Consider the following 21,921-nt stretch of genomic DNA (forward strand, 5'->3'; position numbering starts at 1 on the left):
TGGACGATGCTCCATCATTTTACATACAACTGCCTGTTATCTGCAAGCCTTGGAGGGTTATGAGTAATATTTTTGAGAGGCCCTCCAGCCAGAAATGAAATCTTTTCCATTCCTTCACAATTCACTTGTGTAGTAATTTGTGTTTTTTGGGGGTTTTTTTTAACCCACAAGACCTAAAGGTAACCTGTGAGGAGACTTAAGCTGCCCGAACCACGAGCATAGAGTTCCAACAGCCCCCCAAAATAAACTCCAAGACTAATGAATATATTTTAATTACATTTGGTCAAAACCATACCTTTCACTCAATGATAATCAGGACCCCTCATAGGGTTGAGCACTTCTTAACCCAACTGCCACCACCCACACACTGGCATTCACTAGCAAGGAAGACCAAATGGCTAGCCTGAGTGTCTTGCTTGGCATACTGTCCAACCCCAACAGCCACGTCTTGCTCCAGTCAGTAGGAGCCTGTGTTGCCCATGTCTCACTATAATGTGCATGAGCGTGTGTTCAATGTGTGCACCTATCGGAGAACAGGATCCATTAGACATTTTCTTGTGGACCTTTGTGAATGGGAAAGTTTACTTAGAATAAGCCACAAACTATTCAGGAATTGAAAAGGAAGGTCACACAAGAAAATGCTGCAGTGATGCTGGCCATGCTTACCTGGATGTTCAGCGATTTGGAGCATTCAGGTGGGCTTGAGAGCAAACGAAGGTCACTTCCAACATGTTATGAGGGGTCCTAATTCTCATTGAGTAAGGTGCGCTTTAATCAAATTTTATTAACGTGTTTATTAGTCCTGGAGTTGTAGCTGATTTTAACGAGCCTTTAGCGAGTGGAACACCCTGTATAAAAGGATGCTGGTAAAAGAGCAATCGGGATAGCTCCCTGCCATCTTTTCCTCACCCAGCTCAGCTAGACTGATAGGTCTTCCCATATACACAAACAAGGAGAGAAGCGTCGAACTGGCCACTCGGGAAGACCTACCCCAACGACTGTTCTCTGATCCCTCTTAAACTAGGTTTTCTCTGAAATGCTGCAGTGATGCCAAGTTCACTCACATCCTCCCAAGAGAGTCACAATTCTCTCAAACGGAACTCCCTGACACCAGCGTTTCTCATCAGCAAAGAGAGCAGGGAGAGAACCCGTGGAGAGTATGTAGGCACTACATACAAGTATGGATGAACGCCAGCCCACGAATTGGTGATTAATCATTGCCGCATCATGTTCCAGCAGTGGAGATTCCCCTCAGCCAGAGACGAGACCTACAGCAGTGTTACAACTGAAAATCAACAGAGACGGATCAGTCAACACACAGGAATGAAAAGGGCAGCAGCGACAGGAAATCCAAGTGGGGAGCACAGCTACCGGTGTGTGTGCTTCACATCATCGGCTTTACAAATATGTGGACCCACATCAGACTAATATCAATGATATTGACAATCATGTTGTTGCATTTGATATTTTGCTGGAAGCACTGACAGGATGCACCACAAGGGCTCTGGAGCAGTACACTGTGAGGGTAGTTTCTCCAGTCTAAGGCCATATTTAGAGACTGAGTGGGAGTTGTGCCCAAGACTCACCATTTGTGTCCAATATGTTGGAAAGTGCAAATTTGCATGTCCTACTCTCGTCCATAAAAGAGTCCAGAATAGGACATGCTGCAGTTTTTTTTATATGGGCCAAATCACTTGTGTGTAGAGCTATATTGGGTCTGTGTGCTATTTGTGAAATGCATGGACAGGGTCGTTAGGGTTTGATTTTTCTTTCTTCAGTTTTTAAAGCCGGAATTGGGTTTAAAAGAAAATCCTATATAATTCCCCCCTTAGGCTATGGCTACACTGTGATGTGTACTGCAACATTACGTCTTGGAAGAACAGCCAAATCGCACAAGTTCCATTCACAAGTGACTTACATTGATGTTTACAGTAGCAAAGTCAAATCCAACCTACGACCAAACTTCCACTGCTCTGGGTTTTCTACGTCTGTCATGTCACAAGTATTTACACATTGCATCTCCCAAGGAACCCACATTTCTGTAAAGATACACATGAGGACTTTTCGCTCTGGTCTCTAGAACAGCACTACTCTTGCTTGCTCGCTCTCTTTAATTGATGTCATTTGGCTAGTCAATATAGGTCTTTTGTTTGACCGCAATTTACAGCCCCATTTACATGCAAAGATGATCGCTTAAAATTTGTTCAAAAGATTGCTTGAATGACAGTTTGAGCCATCATTTTGTATAAACTACTAATTGTTACTAATGCCAATTAATAGCTTATTAATGCATGTGAGCCGCCGGGAGCTATATTTAGAGAACACAGCATGAAGTCCCTGCTATTAGCTCTTCTGCCGAACGATGGCTTTTATGCCAAACATATAATCATTGTTCGGCAGAAAAGTGAAAGATGGGCACATATACATGCAACAATTATCGCTCACAATATGGCTGTTGAGCAATCATTGTGTGTAAAAGGGCCTTAATGCCCATTAGTAGCTTATTAGCTTGATTTGCGTGCAAATGTGTCTCCCTTCACTGTATGCCGAGAACAGCGGGTGGTCTGTTATCTGCATACCGCTTTATTGTTTTCCTAGGAATGGGGGCTACTTAAAATTCTATGCAGCTTATGAAACCACAAGTGTGGACAGCTCTTTACTAAGACTCCTCTACATGGCAGCTGTCACAGTATATCAAATATACGTAGGTGGGCTAGGTGACCCCCATTCCTGTAGTCCCAAATGGGAAAATCACTTTGAGAAACTTTGACAACACGACCTGTTGGCATGATACTTGGGGACTGAGGTTAAGTAAAAATGTTCTAAATTACTCCACATTACATAGAGATTTCATCTGTATAATGATGCTCAAAAAAAGTCCTCCACTAAAATAACCATCAGGTTGCTACTGTATACATCCCCAGTCATAGCTAAATAAGGAGGTTATACCTGTTAAAACTAATGAAGACCCGGTAATGGCATCAGATACACAACTAGAAGTATTTTTGTTGCCATTTATAATAAAGGTAAACTTTAAGTGCATGAGTTTCTTTTAACTGTATACATATAAAACTTTTCATACTGTATGCTCAAGTTCACCCGCAGAGAAAATATACCAGGCAGAGTGCCACAGTGGTAATGCATTACTTTCTTAGGGCTTCTTCACTTTGGTATGTCTTAGTCCCGTTCTACGGCCATGATAATCACGTCCGAGTAACGGGATGAAACAAAACCATTGATTTTAAAGGAAAAAAAAAACACTCCGCAGTGCATGGAGTAGTTGTGCATACGCCTGTAAGCTTTATACCCTAATCCAAAAGGAAACTGTGCACATGGCAGAAGAAACTTCAATGTGGCCATTTCTTCCAATGCATTTGATGTAGCCAGATGTCACCACTTGAGAAGCAAAATTAGGGCGAAAAGCTAATGGATGTGCCCTATATGGTGCAAAGCATCTATGACTTTCTCCACCTCCTGGAGCCTTGCTTGAATTGGGGATGTGGAGGCAAGAGCCATTGGAAAAAGGCCCATGACCCACAAAAGTCTACTAGCACACTATGCCCAGAAGTCTGAATCGGCCTTTGTAAAGTCCCAGAAGATGAGCACCAATCTCCTTGACTGGCGCTAACTACTGGAGCAAATTGCTCAGTCTAAAAGGATTCGAAAATACGGTTCGTCCAATTTTTTTTTCGTCCACTCCATAGATTTTGTCCATTGCTTTCCTTGTCCACTAGGACATTTCGTCCAATTGCTTTCCTCATCCATTAAGAGATTTGACATTTCGCCATTGCTACTTTATGCCATACTTAAGAAAAAAAGACGTGGACATTCCACCGAAAATCTGCAGTGGCTTCCCTGCCTCTGAGTCCACACCAGGTGGTGCGGAAGTAGAGACAGAAAAGACCGTGGCAGAATCCCCTCACCCTCAATGCCAGAGCATTGAGGGGGATTCCACAGCGGAGTCATCATAAAAGTTATACCAGCTAAATGAAGTACAATATGTGGCTAAAAACCATGTGAGAATTTGCGGCGTTAATGACATATCACATCTCTAAAATTTGCCCTTGCCATTAAGGAGCAAACAGGCGTGGTGGCTCAGAATCACTTTTGCGTTTTCAATGCTAAGTGGATAAAATCTAGGTTGGGCAGAGTGATATATAGGACAAATAGAGATTGGATGGATTGCCCACCCGGACAGGTTTTTCCTTGGACAAACTTATGAAAGGACAAGAAATCTTGGACCAACTGCCCTCAAACCGAAAATAGCACCACAAGTCTGGTGTGTCTATATAATAGTCTTTCCACTCATATAAGTGTAGTCCAAAGTTTGCTGTACTATGCAAAATACGCAGCTTGTCTTAGCTCTTTGAAAAGTGTGTGAAAACTACCCACAACTTTTACCATTAAACAATCCATTGACTTGCATGGGCTACATGTTTTCCTTTGATGTCTTTTCAGGGCTGTCCCACTTCCACTATGTTCTTTCTTTCTTTTATAGGTGACTTAAAAAAGCTAATCGTGAGCAGCAGACCATTAAGTAATGCATCTACGTTCACATTGAGCTGAATCCCCAGATATCATGAAGGCAAGTCTGCTTGACAAATGATGGGACGTGTGACCATCCATGGACTCTACAGGGGTAAAATACAAAGGTTTAAGGCAAAACCACCGCTTTATCTGATAGAACTGTGACATGTCTACTCAAATACTTCAGACACTTTAGCAAAAAACACTTCAATATTGGGAAGGAGTAAAGTTATTTGTATTTTTCTTTTCTACAGATGTTTATATTGCCCCAAAGCGGAGAGGCCAGATAGCTAAATGCAATTCATCTTAGGAGTCACGTTACACTCTTGACTAAGATAAGGAAGGAAAACTGCCTTTATTCAAAGGTGATCTGATTAGCTCCTGTTTCAGGTGACTGCTTGTTCCCTTACGTCTGACCTCTTGACAATAGCGGACAACTTCACATGATGGATCTCGAGCTCCACACTATTTGGTCTTGTCAATGGTATCCTGTTTTTGAGAAACTTGTCCTTGGATCTTTTAAATTCTCCCACATTCGCTTCTAGACAAAAAGATATTCTACATCGAGTAGATCAAGGAGGTCCATTTGCAGAGAAGCTCCAAACCATGATAAGCCATATTTTAGCAGATAAGCGAGAACAGGTTTCACAACCATCTATCGGAAGAATTTTAGGGCTGAGGGGTGTTCTTGAAACCACACAAGGATTATGGTGCTTGGGAAAACTACTCCTCATCTATGCTGAGCTGAGAGTTAAGAAGCGATGAATGATAAGTTGGCAGTCACAAGCTTAGAAACTGAATAGGACTATTTCCAGAAACTATTTTCAGGGGACCTCTTACATTGATTTTGACAGCCTTCATCTGACTTGAAGCTACTATGCGTCTACATGGATAGATCACTTTGGAATATGTAGACACTTACATTTTTAATAGTCATGCTTACAACAGTTCTCAAGTCATTTCTGCATATATTTGGCTGCATTTCTTTCTGGAAAGTAACTTCCAAGTTGTAGTTCTCTTGCAGACTGCAGCAGGTTTTCCCTGCATTTTTCTGTTTTTTCAGAATATACAGTGTTTGACTCATCCTTCTTTTCCCCGCAGCCAAACATCCCCAGAAACCCTATTTTGCAAATCCTAAAAATTTCATTTTTATTCAATATATGTGTAGAATAATGAGCTCCTTTACAGGACTTTATAGGCAAGCACAGAACATTTCAAGACAACTTCCCCCATTTTGCTCATGCAAAATGTAAGAAAGGGTCATTTGTGTTGAATATTCGAAATTAATATAGATTGCCCTGTGGCGTTCTGTTGTATTTTTGTGTTGATAAATACACTCGTGAAACAAGAGGAGTTATGTGAAACTTCCTTGCAGACTTGAGAAGTTTGTCAAGTTTAGAACGAGCTCCAGTTGACAGTCACTGGTTCACTGCCAGTCACACATGCCAAATGAGAGGCTCATGGAGACCATTGATCATGAATACGAACATTTTTCCTGATTGAACGGTTTATTAGTCAACATTGCATCTCAACCGACCAGTGAATATGTTTATGGTCTCCTAACCCATCAGATCACCTGATGAATGAGCAGCAACTGATCTTTTCACATTTGGGTTGATCATTGGGGAAACAAATGTTCAGGCCCGATAATCCGTCCTGGTAAATGCAGCTTAAGGCCTCTTTTACACGGCCGTAGGTGTTTCAACGTGCGCCCGCAGACGCCGTAAAAATGCGTGAACGGGGGCATAAATCTAACATTTGTGCGCCCGTTCAGGTGGCACAGGCCTTGGGCACATGTACGCCGAGGCTGCAATGCCGTTGCCTCCCCGGCGTACCTCCTCCCTCCAGCTGTTTGCAATGGGAGTGGGCAGGATGGGGATGGAGCTAAGCAACCCCGCCCCTTGTCCACAGCCAGCAATGGGAGGAGCGGAGCTTGCTTCACCCCCGTCCCGCCCTCTCCCATTGCAAACAGCCGGAGGGGAGAAGAGAAGGGGAAAGAGTTTAGCAGTCACACTGCTAAACTCCCTCCCACCTCCCTTCTCCGGCCACTGTCATTAGCTCCTATAGGAGCCCATGAAGCGTCCGACGTATTCCGGATGGAAAGAGTTTCAGGAATAATGAAGCCCCATTGTAATGGCTCTTACCCAATTACTCGCCTAACAATTAATGATGCGGGAAGACCAGTAAATTGATGTATGACTGATCAATGCCATAACTATGGGGCACTCTACGGAGGAGGCTGTCTATCCATTCTTAGTCGAAGAACATGAGAAGAATTGGGAAAAAAATTAATCATATCAGGTAATATTTATTTTTGTTTTATTGGTATTCACTTCCAAGCCTCGAAACGTTCAGCTTTGCAGGTATCCAATCCTTTATATTGTATCACACCAACATATGTAAATAAATCCAGTCATTGAAAGCCAATTCTAACCTATGTATATAAAACAGGTGAAACGAAGAAAAGGATACAAAACCTCCACATACAGCTGCATTCTCAGGCCTCATGCGTAGGGTCATATTAAGGCTCAGTTTTGTATATAGCCACATTAGGACATCAGGAGGTGCATGAGGCCTACAAGGCAGTCCATAAAGCTGAATCTTTGTGCCAAACCTTGTGTATAATTATTAATAAATATGACCGAAACCCTTCAACATTAAAAAAGTACCTTATAGATGAGTAACCTCCACTGCAGCATGATGCCGAGGGGACATCCTTGTACTTGATACCGGGAATTGGTGATGCACAATACAACTTTCGAAACAACAGCCTTGTTATCGGTGACACAAACCTTAGAGCAATAAAGACGGTTAATGACCAGACCAAGCACTGGGTTGTATGTCGAGAGATTCCGAGCCCTTCCGATGAATGAATAACCTTGATATCCCACAAAAGGATAAAGCAATTTTCAATTCCACATCAAAATCTGCAGATTTTGGTCTAAAATTTTCCGCACAATGCCGAATTCTGCCGTGTGTTGCGGAACCATCCTGCCCCGTGTGAAGGGCCCCTAAGAGTGATGTTTCCAAGGCCCAAAACACCTCCAATTCCAGGTTGGAAGCTACTCGCTAGAGGGAGCGGTGGATTGCTTGTCAACCTCCCTTACTAACTCCTTAGTTAAATCTACAACAATTTAACACATTCATTGAGGAAACGAAATCTGAAACATTTAATGGCATAATTAAATAATGTACATTAAATATTGACGTGAAAGTGGTAAATCCTAATATAAAAATAGGTTTATATCTCGCCCGCCGCTACTATATAGAGGAATAAAAACTTTTTACCACATTTGATAAAAATAAAGCAAAGTTGACATGTCGTGCGAAGTCCTGGGTGAGTAGTCTAGACATAATCCAGACAGCAAAAGAGGTTTCCATAATAACATTTGTAGAAATCTTGGAAGAAAATACATTTTTATGTAAAAAGAAGAAAAATTCATTGTGTTCAATGTACCACTATATATAATCATCAATTTTTATTCTACAAAATACTCAGAAACGCTCCGCAATTTGAGGTTCTCTGGTCACATGGCTTTCCATATTGGAACCAATGATTTTGTTGCCGTCAATGCACGGACCCACCAAAATTAGTGCAGCTTCTAAAGTAGCCACGTGACAGAAAGTGCTCTGGCCCCTTGACTTTTGGAATTAGTGGGAATTTTAGCTCATGGACCCCCGCTACTGTGATGTCCCAATAACTTAACAAAAAGTGTTATAATGCGAGAAACAGAGTTAAAGAGGTTGTCTACCCTCTTCTTCACTGGATAGGCCAGCAGTAGTTGATGGATGGGGGTCCATCGCTTGGGACCCCCATCCATCAGCTGGGCACAGTCATTAGCCGTCAGCACAGGAAGTGCATGAGCCGGCTTCACTCCCATTAAAATCTATAGGAGAGCTGCTATGGCACTTCGTGCTTCTCTATTGGTCAGGATGTCCAGTCCTCCAGGAGAGAAGCAGGAAGTGTTGTAGCAGAGCATGCACTTCCTCCCCTATACGCTGATGACAAATTCCAGCCTCGACAGCGGGCCAGATGATCAGCTGAGTGGTGGATCCTGTCCAACTGTTGATGACGTATCTGATAGGTCATCATTGAAAAAGGCGGCAGACAACCGCTTTGCTGATTACACAGTAAGACCTTGTTTACATCTCTGTGATGGCATCTCTTGATTGGCGTGGTCATAGGTGCCAAACAATAAAAATGTCGAAAGTGCCAGATCTGACACATGCACATGACGGATGGCGCCTGGCAGACCCCACTAACCTTAATGGGGCTTGCTGGGTTTCTGGCACACCTCCCAGTATTTTCTCAGACGAAAGCTCCAGTACCCAGCACAGATGTGAACAGGGCCTAAAGTAAGCTTTATTTACACAGGACAATGTCTTTAAGGATGGGGAAGCTCTATAAAGAAGGCTTGTCGGGATGCACTAAATATACCTTAAGGTCTCTTATCATGGGGGCTAAAATTATATTTATGATTTTTCACCTTTAGGGATGTTGTTTATGTTAAAAAAGGTCTTAGTGTGTATTTAGACTTGCGATTTTCCAATGCGCGTTTTGTGCGTTGCAAGGTACGCAAAACTCACATGTAAATAAGCCCAATTGTTTTCAAAGGGTCTATTTACTTACGTAATTTTTCTCTTGCGGTTTGTTCTATTTTTCTGCAAGTCCACAGAAATCTCGCCCATTTTTTGCAAACAAAACCCCAAACACATCGCACATGTACATCGCACATCTGATTTTCACGCGTGTGACAACCACATGTGAAAATAGATTGTTCAGCAATGTGACGCAATTTTGTCGCGAAGAACCATCACGATTTTGCAAACGCGATATTGGCCTGAGATATTGCGCTTGCCCATATTCTTCAGTACTACAAGGCTGTAAATTGGTTTCTGTAGACTGTGAAGTCCAGGCGGTGCAGCGATGTAGCCAGGACTGCGTAGAGATGTGATGTATTGAAGCGAAGGCAATACACTGGGCTGCTGGTGGGTGATGATAAGGAGAAGGACTTCAAGGGAAAAAAAAGGAGAAAAAAAAATTACCACAAGTCAAATATATACAATAAATCCCAGGGAATCCCAACCTCATTCACATGGGGGTACCCAAGAAAAACGTTTCCGCTCTCAGGAAACCGTACTTCTATTCCCATCACTTCTCTGGTCTTACCTGTAAACAGCGATTCATTCTTTTGTCCCACAGTCTGATGACGCCATAGTATGAGGATCCACTGGCTATCATATTGTTCCCGTCACTTTGTATGCAGTACAATGCGCTGTCATGGGGCTCCTCCCATTCGTTGACACACCTCCTGATGTGACAAGAAATGGACAGTAAGGCATTGTCACTTTTGTAATATATTGATGCAAACAGCTTTGGTTTGGTCATTAATGTATTGTAGCTCCTGTACACTCCCAAACACAGGGAGATATCACAGATGAGAGTGTACGGAGCGGGGCGATATCCAACAGCGGATCAGCCATTGACTCCTAACAGATCAGGTCACAGGACTCATGCAGGAGCGGATATACTGACTAGGCGGTCAGCCCATGAGTTATACTTTCCTCCCAAAAATTCAATACTAAACTAAAAAACAGCCATATTCATCGCTGCTGCTGGTGCTCTCGATTCCCAGCCTCTGCAGTAAGCACCGATGAGATGCGACCACGACAGCTTTGGTTAGGTTGAGTATGATCACATGGTTACGGAAGTCTGTGGAGGACCTCAGCGGTGCTTAGTGCAGAAGCCAGAAGCAGCAGCAGAGGAGAGTGTAGCTGTTTTTTTTTATTTTACAGCACATGAGGAACAGTATTAGGGAATGGGGCATAGAGAAGGGTCATTATTACAAATGGGGCTAAAATAAGGGGCACTAACTGGGGGGGATCATTACGGAATTGGCCCATTACATGGGGCATCATTACGGAATCGGGCCACGACATCGGACATTATTACGGAGTCGGGCCACGACATGGGGCATTATTAAGGAATCGGGTCACGACATAAGCATTATTATGGAATTGGGCCATTATGGAAATGAGGGACATTATTACTGAGTCTGTGGAATAAAGAAGACATGATTATTAAATTGAGGCACTTGTACTTTGGGAGGGGGGCACGAAAAGTGGCACTTACTGTGCAAGGTCTACAGGAAACATAAAAAAAGGGGATAGTATTACTGTGTGTGGGGTACTAAGGGTGGCATTAATTACTATCTGGGACACTGTGGTTAGGAAGACTGTATAGGTGATGTGGAAAACCAAGGTAGGTAGCTGCAAAATTAAGGAGCTAAAGTTGTCTATATGTAATTTGGCAGAAACAAACTGTAACTGGGAAAAGACATTATGGCAGTCTGGGTCAGATGGAGAAGAAAAGGGAAAGTGAACCACTTCAGTCAAGGAGGACGTCATTTGTGATTACTGGATAGAATGGTACTGTAAGCAATTATAAGGCCTACAGAGAGCCTGTGTATAGCTGGTATAGGCCACAATATTATCAGTGTATGAGGATAATATTGGTCTTTGTATAGTGTTTTATTCAATAACAGTGTGATGGTATTAAATGGTCAGAGTCTGGGGGTATAATTTGGCTTTCACATACTGTTATTGGTAACATTGATCTCTGCAGTGGTGTTCATTCACTACCAGTATGGTGATAAGAAATGATTGTGGTGTGGTGGTATTTGGCATATATAATATAGTGTTATTATTGGTAATATTGGTCTTGCTATAGTGAGTTTGGTGAAGTGACAATATGGAGGTAATTAAATGGGTTATGATGATTACAGTGATACTGCATGTGTGGTTTTTTTTTTATTTGTACTAGGCCTTTGGCTGTTAACCCCTCCCCCCCCTCCCTTTCTTCCTCTGTTTAACCACCAAGAAGCGGTGTTCACTGCTGACTGAAGCATCTGGCGATTTGCCTTCTTCTGGATCAACATTGGGGGGTAATAGGCTGAACCTGATGGACATTTCTCTTTTTTCTATGTTAGAACTGTCTTGAAGTTGGGAGTTTTTGCAGCTCAGCCCCATTTAATTCAGCTACTCTCTAGGCCTGTATTAGTGCAGTCTCCAGAAAGTCATGAACTACAGCCACTCCCCCCAGACACCAGGGAATGGCAGGGGTTATGTATACAGTCCTATCTGTATTAGTACAACTATCCTGCCATAGCGCTCTCTTTTTCTTTTTTTTTACACGGGCCAATAAATTGTTCAGATTCCCACAATCCAGAAAGAATCTGAGCGATTGTCGTTCAGTCTAAATGCACCAACTGAACAATGAACGAGAATTTGTTCTCTCGTCATTCAGTTTATGCATGCATAAAAACTGAATGAATGGTCTGTATAAACAAGAAGTTGGGTCATTCCGTGTCAGTTCAACCAACGCTCCCGGTCGACCATCTCAGATTTCAATGAAACTTTGCACAAAGATAGACCCTGACCCTAAACTAAGATAGCCAGAATATTAGGCTTCAAAGTGCTTTGGTTCACGAGCTACAGGTCTTAATCTAGGGGGTTGTCATGTGATTACAGCGCGCAACCTGAAAAAAGTGGCCATTTCAATCCATTGCCAAGCCAGTTCCAATGACTCTAGAGCAATGAAACTTCACACACTAGGAGAACTTTTGGTGCTGAATCCAGCTAAGCTACTCAGACTGCCACTCTTATCATCATTCTGCCACCATTGCATGTCAAAGTAGCTGAAAAATTCTATCGCGCAAAATAAAACTCATATTTTAAGCAGTAATAACTCATAATCAATGCAATCCAACTCAGCTATGAATTTATCAATGTGTACTCCATAGAAATGGTTCTCATTATTCACATTATGGACCCAAAAGGATGCATAGCTCTTAAGATACAATGAGTCAAAAATGGCAAAAAACACTTTTTTGCTAATTTTTCTCTTTTTCAAAGGCAAAAATCGGAATGTACTCCATTTTTATTTTTTTTCATTTTTGTTCTATTTGGAAGAGAATTTTTTGCTCTACAAGATTCGATGTTTTTCATTTTGTTCCCAGACCTTCTAGATGGGAAAATATCAATGCCTGTGAAGGGCCTATGCACTCGCAGAGGTCAAATAATAAAATAAGTGTAAGTTTTGCATGGATGTATAATTAGTTTAGAAATCATGAGAAGGTAAATTATTTTTGGAATAAGACAACTTTTTGTGCTCAAGAAACTTATGTGATTAAAAATTGCATGGCGAGTTCAGGTGAGCCACAAGCTTTGGCCTAAGATGGTCAGAATATCATTGAGTGTTGCATAATGATTGTGGTATATTACAGTGATCACTAGGCTTATTTAGCACTCTATCCATATTGGATACTAAGATTATCCAAGGCTAGCATTTGTGTAATAAATAACTAGTTATGTGATCAAAAATTGCATGGCGGGTTCAGGTGAGCCACAAGCTTTGGCTTAAAGGGGTTGTCCCGCGCCGAAACAGGGTTTTTTTTTTTTTTCAACTCCCTCCCCGTTCGGCGCGAGACAACCCCGATGGAGGGGTTAAAAAAGATCACCGGACAGCGCTTACCTGAATCCCCGCGCTCCGGTGACTTCTTACTTACCCGGTGAAGATGGCCGCCGGCATCTTCTCCCTCCGTGGACCGCAGGGCTTCTGTGCGGTCCATTGCCGATTCCAGCCTCCTGATTGGCTGGAATCGGCACGTGACGGGGCGGAGCTACACGGAGCCCCATTGAGAAGATAAGAAGACCCGGAGTGCGCAAGCGCGTCTAATTTGGCCATTAGACGGCGAAAATTAGACGGCAACCATGGAGACGAGGACGCCAGCAACGGAGCAGGTAAGTGAAAAACTTCTTATAACTTCTGTATGGCTCATAATTAATGCACAATGTACATTACAAAGTGCATTAATATGGCCATACAGAAGTGTATAGACCCACTTGCTGCCGCGGGACAACCCCTTTAAGATGGTCAGAATATCATTGAGTGTTGCATAATGATTGTGGTATATTACAGTGATCACTGGGCTTATTTAGCACTCTATCCATATTGAATACTAAGATTATCTAAGGCTAGCATGAATAACTAGTTATTTATTACACAAATGCTAGCCTTAGATAATCTTAGTATTCAATATGGATAGAGTGCTAAATAAGCCCAGTGATCACTGTAATATACCACAATCATTATGCAACACTCAATGATATTCTGACCATCTTAGGCCAAAGCTTGGGGCTCACCTGAACTCGCCATGGAATTTTTGATCACATAAGTTTCTTGAGCACAAAAAGTTGTCTTATTCCAAAAATAATTTACCTTCTCATGATTTCTAAACTAATTATACATCCATGCAAAACTTACACTTATTTTATTATTTGACCTCCGCGAGTGCATAGGACCTTCACAGGCATTGATATTTTCCCATCTAGAAGGTCTGGGAACAAAATGAAAAATATCGAATCTTGTAGAGCAAAAAATTCTCTTCCAAATAGAACAAAAATGAAAAAAAATAAAAATGGAGTACATTCCGATTTTTGCCTTTGAAAAAGAGAAAAATTAGCAAAAAAGTGTTTTTTGCCATTTTTGACTCATTGTATCTTAAGAGCTATGCATCCTTTTGGGTCCATAATGGGAATAATGAGAACCATTTCTATGGAGTACACATTGATAAATTCAGAGCTGAGTTGGATTGCATTGATTAGGAGTTATTACTGCTTAAAATATGAGTTTTATTTTGCGCGATAGAATTTTTCAGCTACTTTGACATGCAGTGGTGGCAGAATGATGATAAGAGTGGCAGTCTGAGTAGCTTAGCTGGATTCAGCACCAAAAGTTCTCCTAGTGTGTGAAGTTTCATTGCTCTAGAGTCATTGGAACTGGCTTGGCAATGGATTGAAATCGCCCCTTTTTTCAGGTTGCGCGCTGTAATCACATGACAACCCCCTAGATTAAGACCTGTAGCTCGGGAAGCAAAGCACTTTGAAACCTAATATTCTGGCTATCTTAGTTTAGGGTCAGGGTGTATCTTTGTGCAAAGTTTCATTGAAATCTGAGATGGTCGACTGGGAGCGTTGGTTGAACAGACACGGAATGACCCAGTTGTAAACGACTGTTTACTGTGTGGATGGAGGCAGTGGCCTTAAACAACCTCTGTCGCACTCCACCTCCACTCATTAAGCGATGATCATTCCTATGTAAAAGCACAGGGATGACCATCCCTGGGACAGCCTATCAGGCATCTACATCAGACAGGTTGTCCCGTGTAAAAGGGCCCTTAGCTAAGCCTCCAGAAGGACAATAGAGCTGAAAAATGATGACATGACTCTGTTCATTCAGTCTCAGTCTATACAGCAAAGCAGACTAGTGAGCTACAAAACGGTCTCCCAATTTTGACTGCTCTAGTATCCAATGTGAAAACTGGAATATTTTAAAATATTTGGTTTATTTGGAGAGAAGACAGTTGTGTTTCTTTTCATATATTGTAGTAAAGGGCGAGAAGCACATAGTAATCTTTGATAACTTTGTGCCAAAAAGCATTGGTCCTCCCTACAGCCCCAGCAGATTGCTCCTTGAGGAAGACACGTTCCACAGAGAAGGAACTTACTGTATTGATAATATTTCCTTCGCTCTTAGATCAAGCGCAGTTGAGAAGCAGGAAATCCCAAAGTAGCCCTTTGTGTGTGGATCAATAGCATTTTAAGTAGCTTCTCATTGCAGAAGGGACGCGTTGCATTGGCTCTGCTTCATCAGCTCCTGTACTGGAGGGTTTCTAAGCGAAGATGCTATCTCACTATCAGTGTGTCCCTTTGTAAATACAGAAAGTTCGGTCATTACTAATGAAAATAAATCATTTATAACCTTCTCACTGGGTGTGAATCTGACCCACAGCCACTACTCAGGTTATGAGCTTGTCCCCAGCTGTGACACTACTGCTACTTGCTATCGCTCAAGCTCTGGTCATAAGTGAGCTGATGGCCGATAGTCATTTCAGCACAAATGTCACTTGCAATGAAATGCATGTGCAATTTGAGGGGGCACTGACTGCTGTGGGCATGCCAATTACTAGCGCAAATTGAAATCCCGCATGGAATCCTCCCGTGCCCGCTGCCGGCGACCCTGCGTACCTGTCAGATGAATCTTCTTCTGTATGCAGATGTGCCTAGGTGATGATGCAGATCCGCGAAACTTCTGAAATGCTCATTGTAGAAGTGCCATGGCAGGAATGGCTCCCATTGATTTCAATGGAAGCCGTCCCTGCGTATCTGCGATAAAAATAAAGCATACTGCGATTTTATTTTGGCACGTAGCGGCCGCAAATAAAATTTGCTGGTGTGCGTGGAGAGAGGCATCTCCACACACATCAATGGCCACATTGAGCAGCAAATCGCCCACGCCTGCTGACAAGCGCGGAATCCGCTGCTCACTTTGCCCCATACGCATGAGGCTTTATTGACTGAAGTAATAAAACAACAGGATGGGGGAAAAAAAAAAACACTAGGCCTCCCTGCCCTGTAATGGGCGAAAGCCCATTTTCATCTTTGCCACGGGGCCCTGACACCAGCTGTTCCACGGTTTTCAGTGGAAGGTGACTGCAAACGTGCACGATGCTCTCTACTTGGTTCCTGAACAGAATCCATTACATTTCAAGAACGGTGGTTCACATGTGTGACCACTGCAGTCATAAAGGGTGCCAGCTACTAGCTTTGAGGGGGTACCAGGCAGATGTAGGCTGGAAGTGTTCATCCCCCCTAAGTCCACCTGACCAAGTGGACTATCTCTCGTCCTCTGCAGCCCCTTGTGAAGTTACATGAATTATATCCCTGGCTCTTTCTCAAGGCCTTTGATGCTCCAAGGCTTCATTGTCAGCCTATCAATGCCCCTGCAACACAATTACTTAATTCTGCTGCTGTATTTATGTAATGAGTTTGGTTCTGGTATTATATCTATGTTCTTATGTTGATTAGTTCTGTATTTATGTGATAGGCTTGGTTCTGGTGCTGTATTTATGTACTAAGCTTTATCCTGGTACTGTATTTATGTTGTGAGCTTGGTCCTGGTATTGTATGCAAGTACTAAGGCGGGTTTGTGCTGTATTCATGTTATGAGCTTGGTTCAAGTACAATATCTATTGACTAAGCTGTTCTGGTATGTGTGTGCTGTATCTAGACTGCCAATCAGTGTAATATATATCTTTATTTCTTATGCCAGGGGGCAGTACACACCCAAAAAAAAATTCTGCATCTAACCTAAGGCCGGCCCTGGTGGCAAACCAAAGTGCCAGACTATTACCAATATAACTTTATAACTTATCAGTTGGGCTTGTTATAAATGTTATTTTTTGGGAAATCGCTCTAGTTATCTTTGGCGTCATGCCTCTGCTATAAAAAAAATTATAAGTTACCCCCCGAGGAGAAACAATCCAACTTACTGTTCCATAGTAGCTACAGTCCTACTAGAATACAATGCCATCCTAATATAATACCAATTAAATAGGACTTCCTGTGATTCTGGGGTTCCCCAAACCCCCCGCTGTACTCTCCGACATGACCAGCTGTGGTTTGTGCATTACATAAGGTGGCGAATAATTATCTGCCGTTACCTATGAATGTTTAGTGTTCTACAGGGATCTGCATTAATAAATTATAATCGGAAGGCATCACTTTCACTTGTCTGACATCTTGTCTATCCCAATAAGTGAAAAGCAGGAAAACCAATTAGTATCTGGCAGAAAAGACCCATGGCTGAAAGATAATCAATTCTATGGAGACCCGACCTGTCCTTCTCCCATTAATGTAGGACGCTGACAGTAAACAAAGTGTTCCCCTTGACCTTATGTGCAGCCGCACTGACTCTGTGCTAAGTGGTAATGTACCCAATCAATAGCTGGGAGCTGCTGGATGCTGCACATTGCTGGCAGCCAGCGCTCCTCACTTATGGATGATGCAAGCAGGCATTAGCATAGATGTAGTGAGAAGAATAGAACTCTGCTTTCAGGGCCGCACTTAAAGGAAATCTCCACTTTTGCACAACATCTTTATATTATTAGACAGCTTAAATCATGATAAATCATGAACGTCCTTCCTAATACTTTACATGCAGCATTCTGCTTTGTGATAGCATGAGGGTTTATTCTCTGTACAGACCAAAAAGCTAAATTCTGCAATAATCCTGTTATCAGAGAGAGCAGTGCATTGTGGGAGCTCACATAACAGTTACCGTAGGGTATAGATAAACCACATACAGAACATCTACTATTAACCCTTTCCAATCCAATTTGTATACTAGTTTTCCTAGGGGACTTACTCTTTTTCTGCTGTTATACAACGGCACTATCTGCTGGCTAAAGCCAGTACTGCATGAGGTGACACGTTGGATAGGCTCCGACAGCAGAGAGGCTGGCAATATACAGTAAGAGAATCCCGACGGACGTCTTCCAACATCGGAGCTGTACAGCCTTAAATCATAATGTCTTTAGACGTCAGACAGTGGATTGGAAATGGTTAAGGTGGCCATAGATATTAGATGCCTATTGGCAGAACCCACAGATTTCATACGATCGTCTAATGTCTATGACTCTCCCCCATCATCAGGGCGATAAGGATTGGGGAACTGAATTTTGAACTACCAAATCCTTTTGCTCTCAGGGAGATAAGCCGCTGTCATAGGTGGCTGGCAGTGGCTTTCTCCCCTCTCTACATTCACATTATAAGCATGTTTGGCCAGGTTTGCACATGTATGGGCTAAAGAAAGCCCCACAAACGCCGCAAAATCAGGCATAAACAGCCCTTAGACTTATCTCCCTTCTTAAAATCATGGGTCGTAATCATAGACTTCACCAATGGGATCCACAACATGACGTATATCAGTATCCAATGACAAACTACCACTCTGGTGTTGGGAAAGTGTTAGTTTGTTGTCAAGTTCTGAGGTGCAACTGTAAGGGTGCGGCCAAGGCGCTCCAAAATCCGCAGCTAAGTGCCGCGGGTTTTGAAGCAGCGCTTTCCTGGCGGAAATCTCACATTTTTTTTCTGCGGTCAAACCGCGAGCTTTCCACCGGGAATACGTTGTGTGAGAACTCAGCCTAAGAGGTCATAAAACAAAATTGGGCTTTGAACTGGAAAGTACATATTCATTCTTGAACACTTTCCTAAATAGACCCAGAATTCTGTGCTGGTAGATTTCTTAATAGTGGTTGGAGCAATATTATACCGAGATTAAAAATCGCCCATGTAGACACTGACCTGCAGCCACCACTAGAGGGAGCTTAAAGGACTTTTCCAGGACTCAAAAAATTTCTATGGCGGTGGAATGTTATAAAATAAAGAGAGAATCTGCACTCCCCTTCTTCAATGGCCCCCGGTCCAGGCAAGATCCCGGGTCACTGCCACTCTGATCCCCAAAGAAGCTGGTAGCGGTCACATGCCACTCATGGGCCACGTGAGTGCTCCCAGGAGTTATAATGCCATGAACAGCATGTGACAGTGGAAGCCCGTTTTGGCTGGGTAGTCACATGCACAATGAGCATGACACTGCTACCCGCTTCTTCTGAGTTTGGAGCAGCGGGTCCGGAGCGCATGTGCTGGACTGAGGGCCACTAAAGCTGTTGTCCGGGTGTGGATGGTTTCTTTTTAAACTGCTCCAAATGTGTAAACATAATAAAATCAGCTCTACTCACCTGTGCGTTCCCCCACTGATCCAGCGCTGCAGCTCCCACGATCCTCAGTCTTTGGCTGCGGCAGGTGGAGAACAAACAGGTGAGTCCTGCAGCTTTTGTTGTTTGAGCACATTTGGATCCATTTTTTAAAAATGTACGCACCCAGACAACACCTTTAACTCTTTCAGGGTCAAGGATTTTTCACCAAATTTTCGTCCCCACCTTCCATGAACCATAGCTTTTTTTTTTTCCCCACTAAAATAGCTATATAAGAGCTAATTTTTTGGAAGTTGTATTTTTAATGGTACCGTTTAATTTACCATATAATGTACTGAAAAACTTTAAATGTTTTAACAGTAAAAATTATATATGCACTTTGTTCTGAGAGTCAATACCATCATAGTGATAGCAAATGTATTTACTTATATTAAAAGCAGAAAAACATTTAAAAATATATACATTTTTCCCGTTCCTATATGTCCTGACTATGGAGGCTCTGGCGAATGCGAATCGTCAGAATGGGTCGATAGTGGGATTTCATATATGGGAGACGGAGCATAAAATGGCATTGTTTGCAGATGACTTATTACGTTATCTATCCAACCCACGTATTGGACTTCCAGTGATTTTACAGGAATTCCAACGTTTTGGCAGAATCAGTAACTACATTTTCATACCATTTGCCACGGATCTAGAAAAAGACCTCAGTAAATGGAAAGCGCTGTTTGCTTTCTTGGAGCGGGAGGGTTAACGTAATTAAAATGAACTCTCTACCAAGTTTCTCTACTTATGTCAAGCAGTCCCTCTGAAACTTCCTAGCTCATCCTTAAAACGTCTACAGCCATGATCACAGCGCTCGTGAGGAGAAGGAGGAAACCGCGTATGCGCTTCTTCCTGCTGACAAGGAGGGGAGGCCTGAGTCTACCCGACTTTACCCTATGCTACAAAGCAAGCTTGGCCAACTGCATTTTGGATCTACTTAAAGGGGAGGGTGCTAAATTGTGGGTGGAGGCCGAACACACCTTGGTACCAGGGTCGCTGCGGGGTTCGGCTTGGATCCCTTCTAAGCTCATAAGCCTAATACCCAACATCTCGCCTTTTATGGGCCAGCTCCTTCGAGCCTAGTCAGAGTTCGCTCCGGCTGGCGGCTTTGTTACAGTGCCTGGTCCCCTAACTCCCCTGGTCTCCAACCTGCAATTTGAGGCCTCGATGAGTGGGCCCTCCATTCTGGGTTGTTTACCCACCCCGCTTCCGCAGATACAAGATGTGATGACTGTCGCCGGGCGGGGGCCCCTGGCAGAGATCGGGGGGAGAGAGGGGATCCCGCCCTGGGTCATGGCTGCAATACTTTCAATTAAGGAGTTTTGTGGGGTCCCTAGCCCCTCGGGTGAATCTAACTGGTCCTCTTACACCATTCGAGCAAATTTGTATGTCCACGTCTTCTCAGAGGCACATGATATCCCATCTCTACAAGTTATTGCTGAAGCGGGAGGCGGAGCCCCAAAGACCCCCATACGTGGAGGCCTGGGAGAGAGAGCCAGGCCAGAGCCTTCCGCAGGAGGATTTGGAGAGAGCCTGTATTCTGTGTCACAAAATTTCTCCTGCCTGCAAACTGCAGGCCTTAAATTTTAAAATTATGTTGCGGTGGTATAGGACTCCAGACCAGCTACATAGGATTTTCCCCCAGATTTCCCCCACTTGCTGGAGATGTAACAGTGACAGGGGGACAATGGGGCACATCTGGTGGGGCTATGCTGGCGTGGCCTCCCTCTGGAAGGAAGTGACGGAGGCTTGTAACTATTATATCTGTGTTACTCGGGTGCATTTAACCATGGGAATGGCTCTGCTCTCAATCCTCCCAGGTCCTTTCAAAAGGATCAAAAAGGGTCTTTTGAGATTCTTCATTCTGGCTACTAGAATTATTCCCAGACTCTGGAACTCCCTAATAACTCCATCGAGAGTAATGTGCGCAGAGGAGATGAATGAGCTCATGCACTTTGATAAGCTGAGAGCCGGGAAGAATGGTGCCCAAGCGGAGTTCTGCGGGACGTGGCAGGCCTGGGTCTCTTTCCGATCCTCAGAGGGATTTAGGAGCTGGGTGGAAACCGGACAGCTCTGAGGGGGATACACGACCCTGTGAGGCTTAGGCTCTATCCTCCTGAGGGGCCTATTCTGTTGTCCCAACCCCCCCCCCCTCCCTTCCCCAATGTGGGTTGTCAGTCGCATTTAACCCATTTTGTGATTTTGTCTTGTGTCCTTGTTATGTCTCTATTTGTGTGTCATAAGTTTTTCATGTAATTTTGTTTAGCCCTTTTTCTTCTTTTTCTTTTGTTTGGTTTTATATTTGAAAGGCCAATCCTGTGCTCTCAGAATACAAGAACAGCTGATTTGTAACTGAAATGAGCCTACAAGTATACATGTTTTATAGTGTGAAAAGTGTTGGAATAAAATTTTTTTGAACTAAAAATATATACATTTTTTTTTTTTAACAAAAAATGTTTTCGGTCACCATATCATAACCTTTTTACTTTTTTATTGGTTGGACTGTTTGAGGGCTTGTATTTTTGCAGAGTGAGCTGTAGTTTTTTGTTTTTTTTCTATTCATACCATTTTGGGATACATATACCTTTTTGATCACTTTTTAATTAAAATTTTTGGGAGCCGGGATAACAAGATCCCCTGCAATTTTGGCATTCCATATTTTATTTTTTCATGGCCTTCACTGTGTGGGATACATATTGTAATACTTTAATAGTTTGGACTTTTGCGATCACAG

The 21,921-nt window shown here is 42.9% G+C and overlaps 1 protein-coding gene across 2 annotated transcripts in view; it reads right to left on the reverse strand.

Annotated features, from left to right (window-relative positions):
- Window positions 1–6,854: 6,854 nt before the first annotated feature.
- Window positions 6,855–21,921, reverse strand: part of FBXW4 (F-box and WD repeat domain containing 4) — a 168,656-nt gene continuing 153,589 nt past the window's right edge. Inside the window, exons 7-8 of one of the 2 annotated variants that reach the window (XM_066600955.1) lie at window positions 9,698–9,839; window positions 6,855–9,539 (exon numbers count right to left, since the gene is read on the reverse strand). In XM_066600955.1, the coding sequence (XP_066457052.1) occupies window positions 9,402–9,539; window positions 9,698–9,839 (280 nt within the window). In that variant the 3' untranslated portion in view covers window positions 6,855–9,401. The remainder of the gene's footprint in view (window positions 9,540–9,697; window positions 9,840–21,921) is intronic. The other variant, XM_066600954.1, reaches the window with a different exon arrangement.

Source organism: Eleutherodactylus coqui, chromosome 4, assembly GCF_035609145.1.
Source record: "Eleutherodactylus coqui strain aEleCoq1 chromosome 4, aEleCoq1.hap1, whole genome shotgun sequence".
NCBI lineage: Eukaryota > Metazoa > Chordata > Amphibia > Anura > Eleutherodactylidae > Eleutherodactylus > Eleutherodactylus coqui.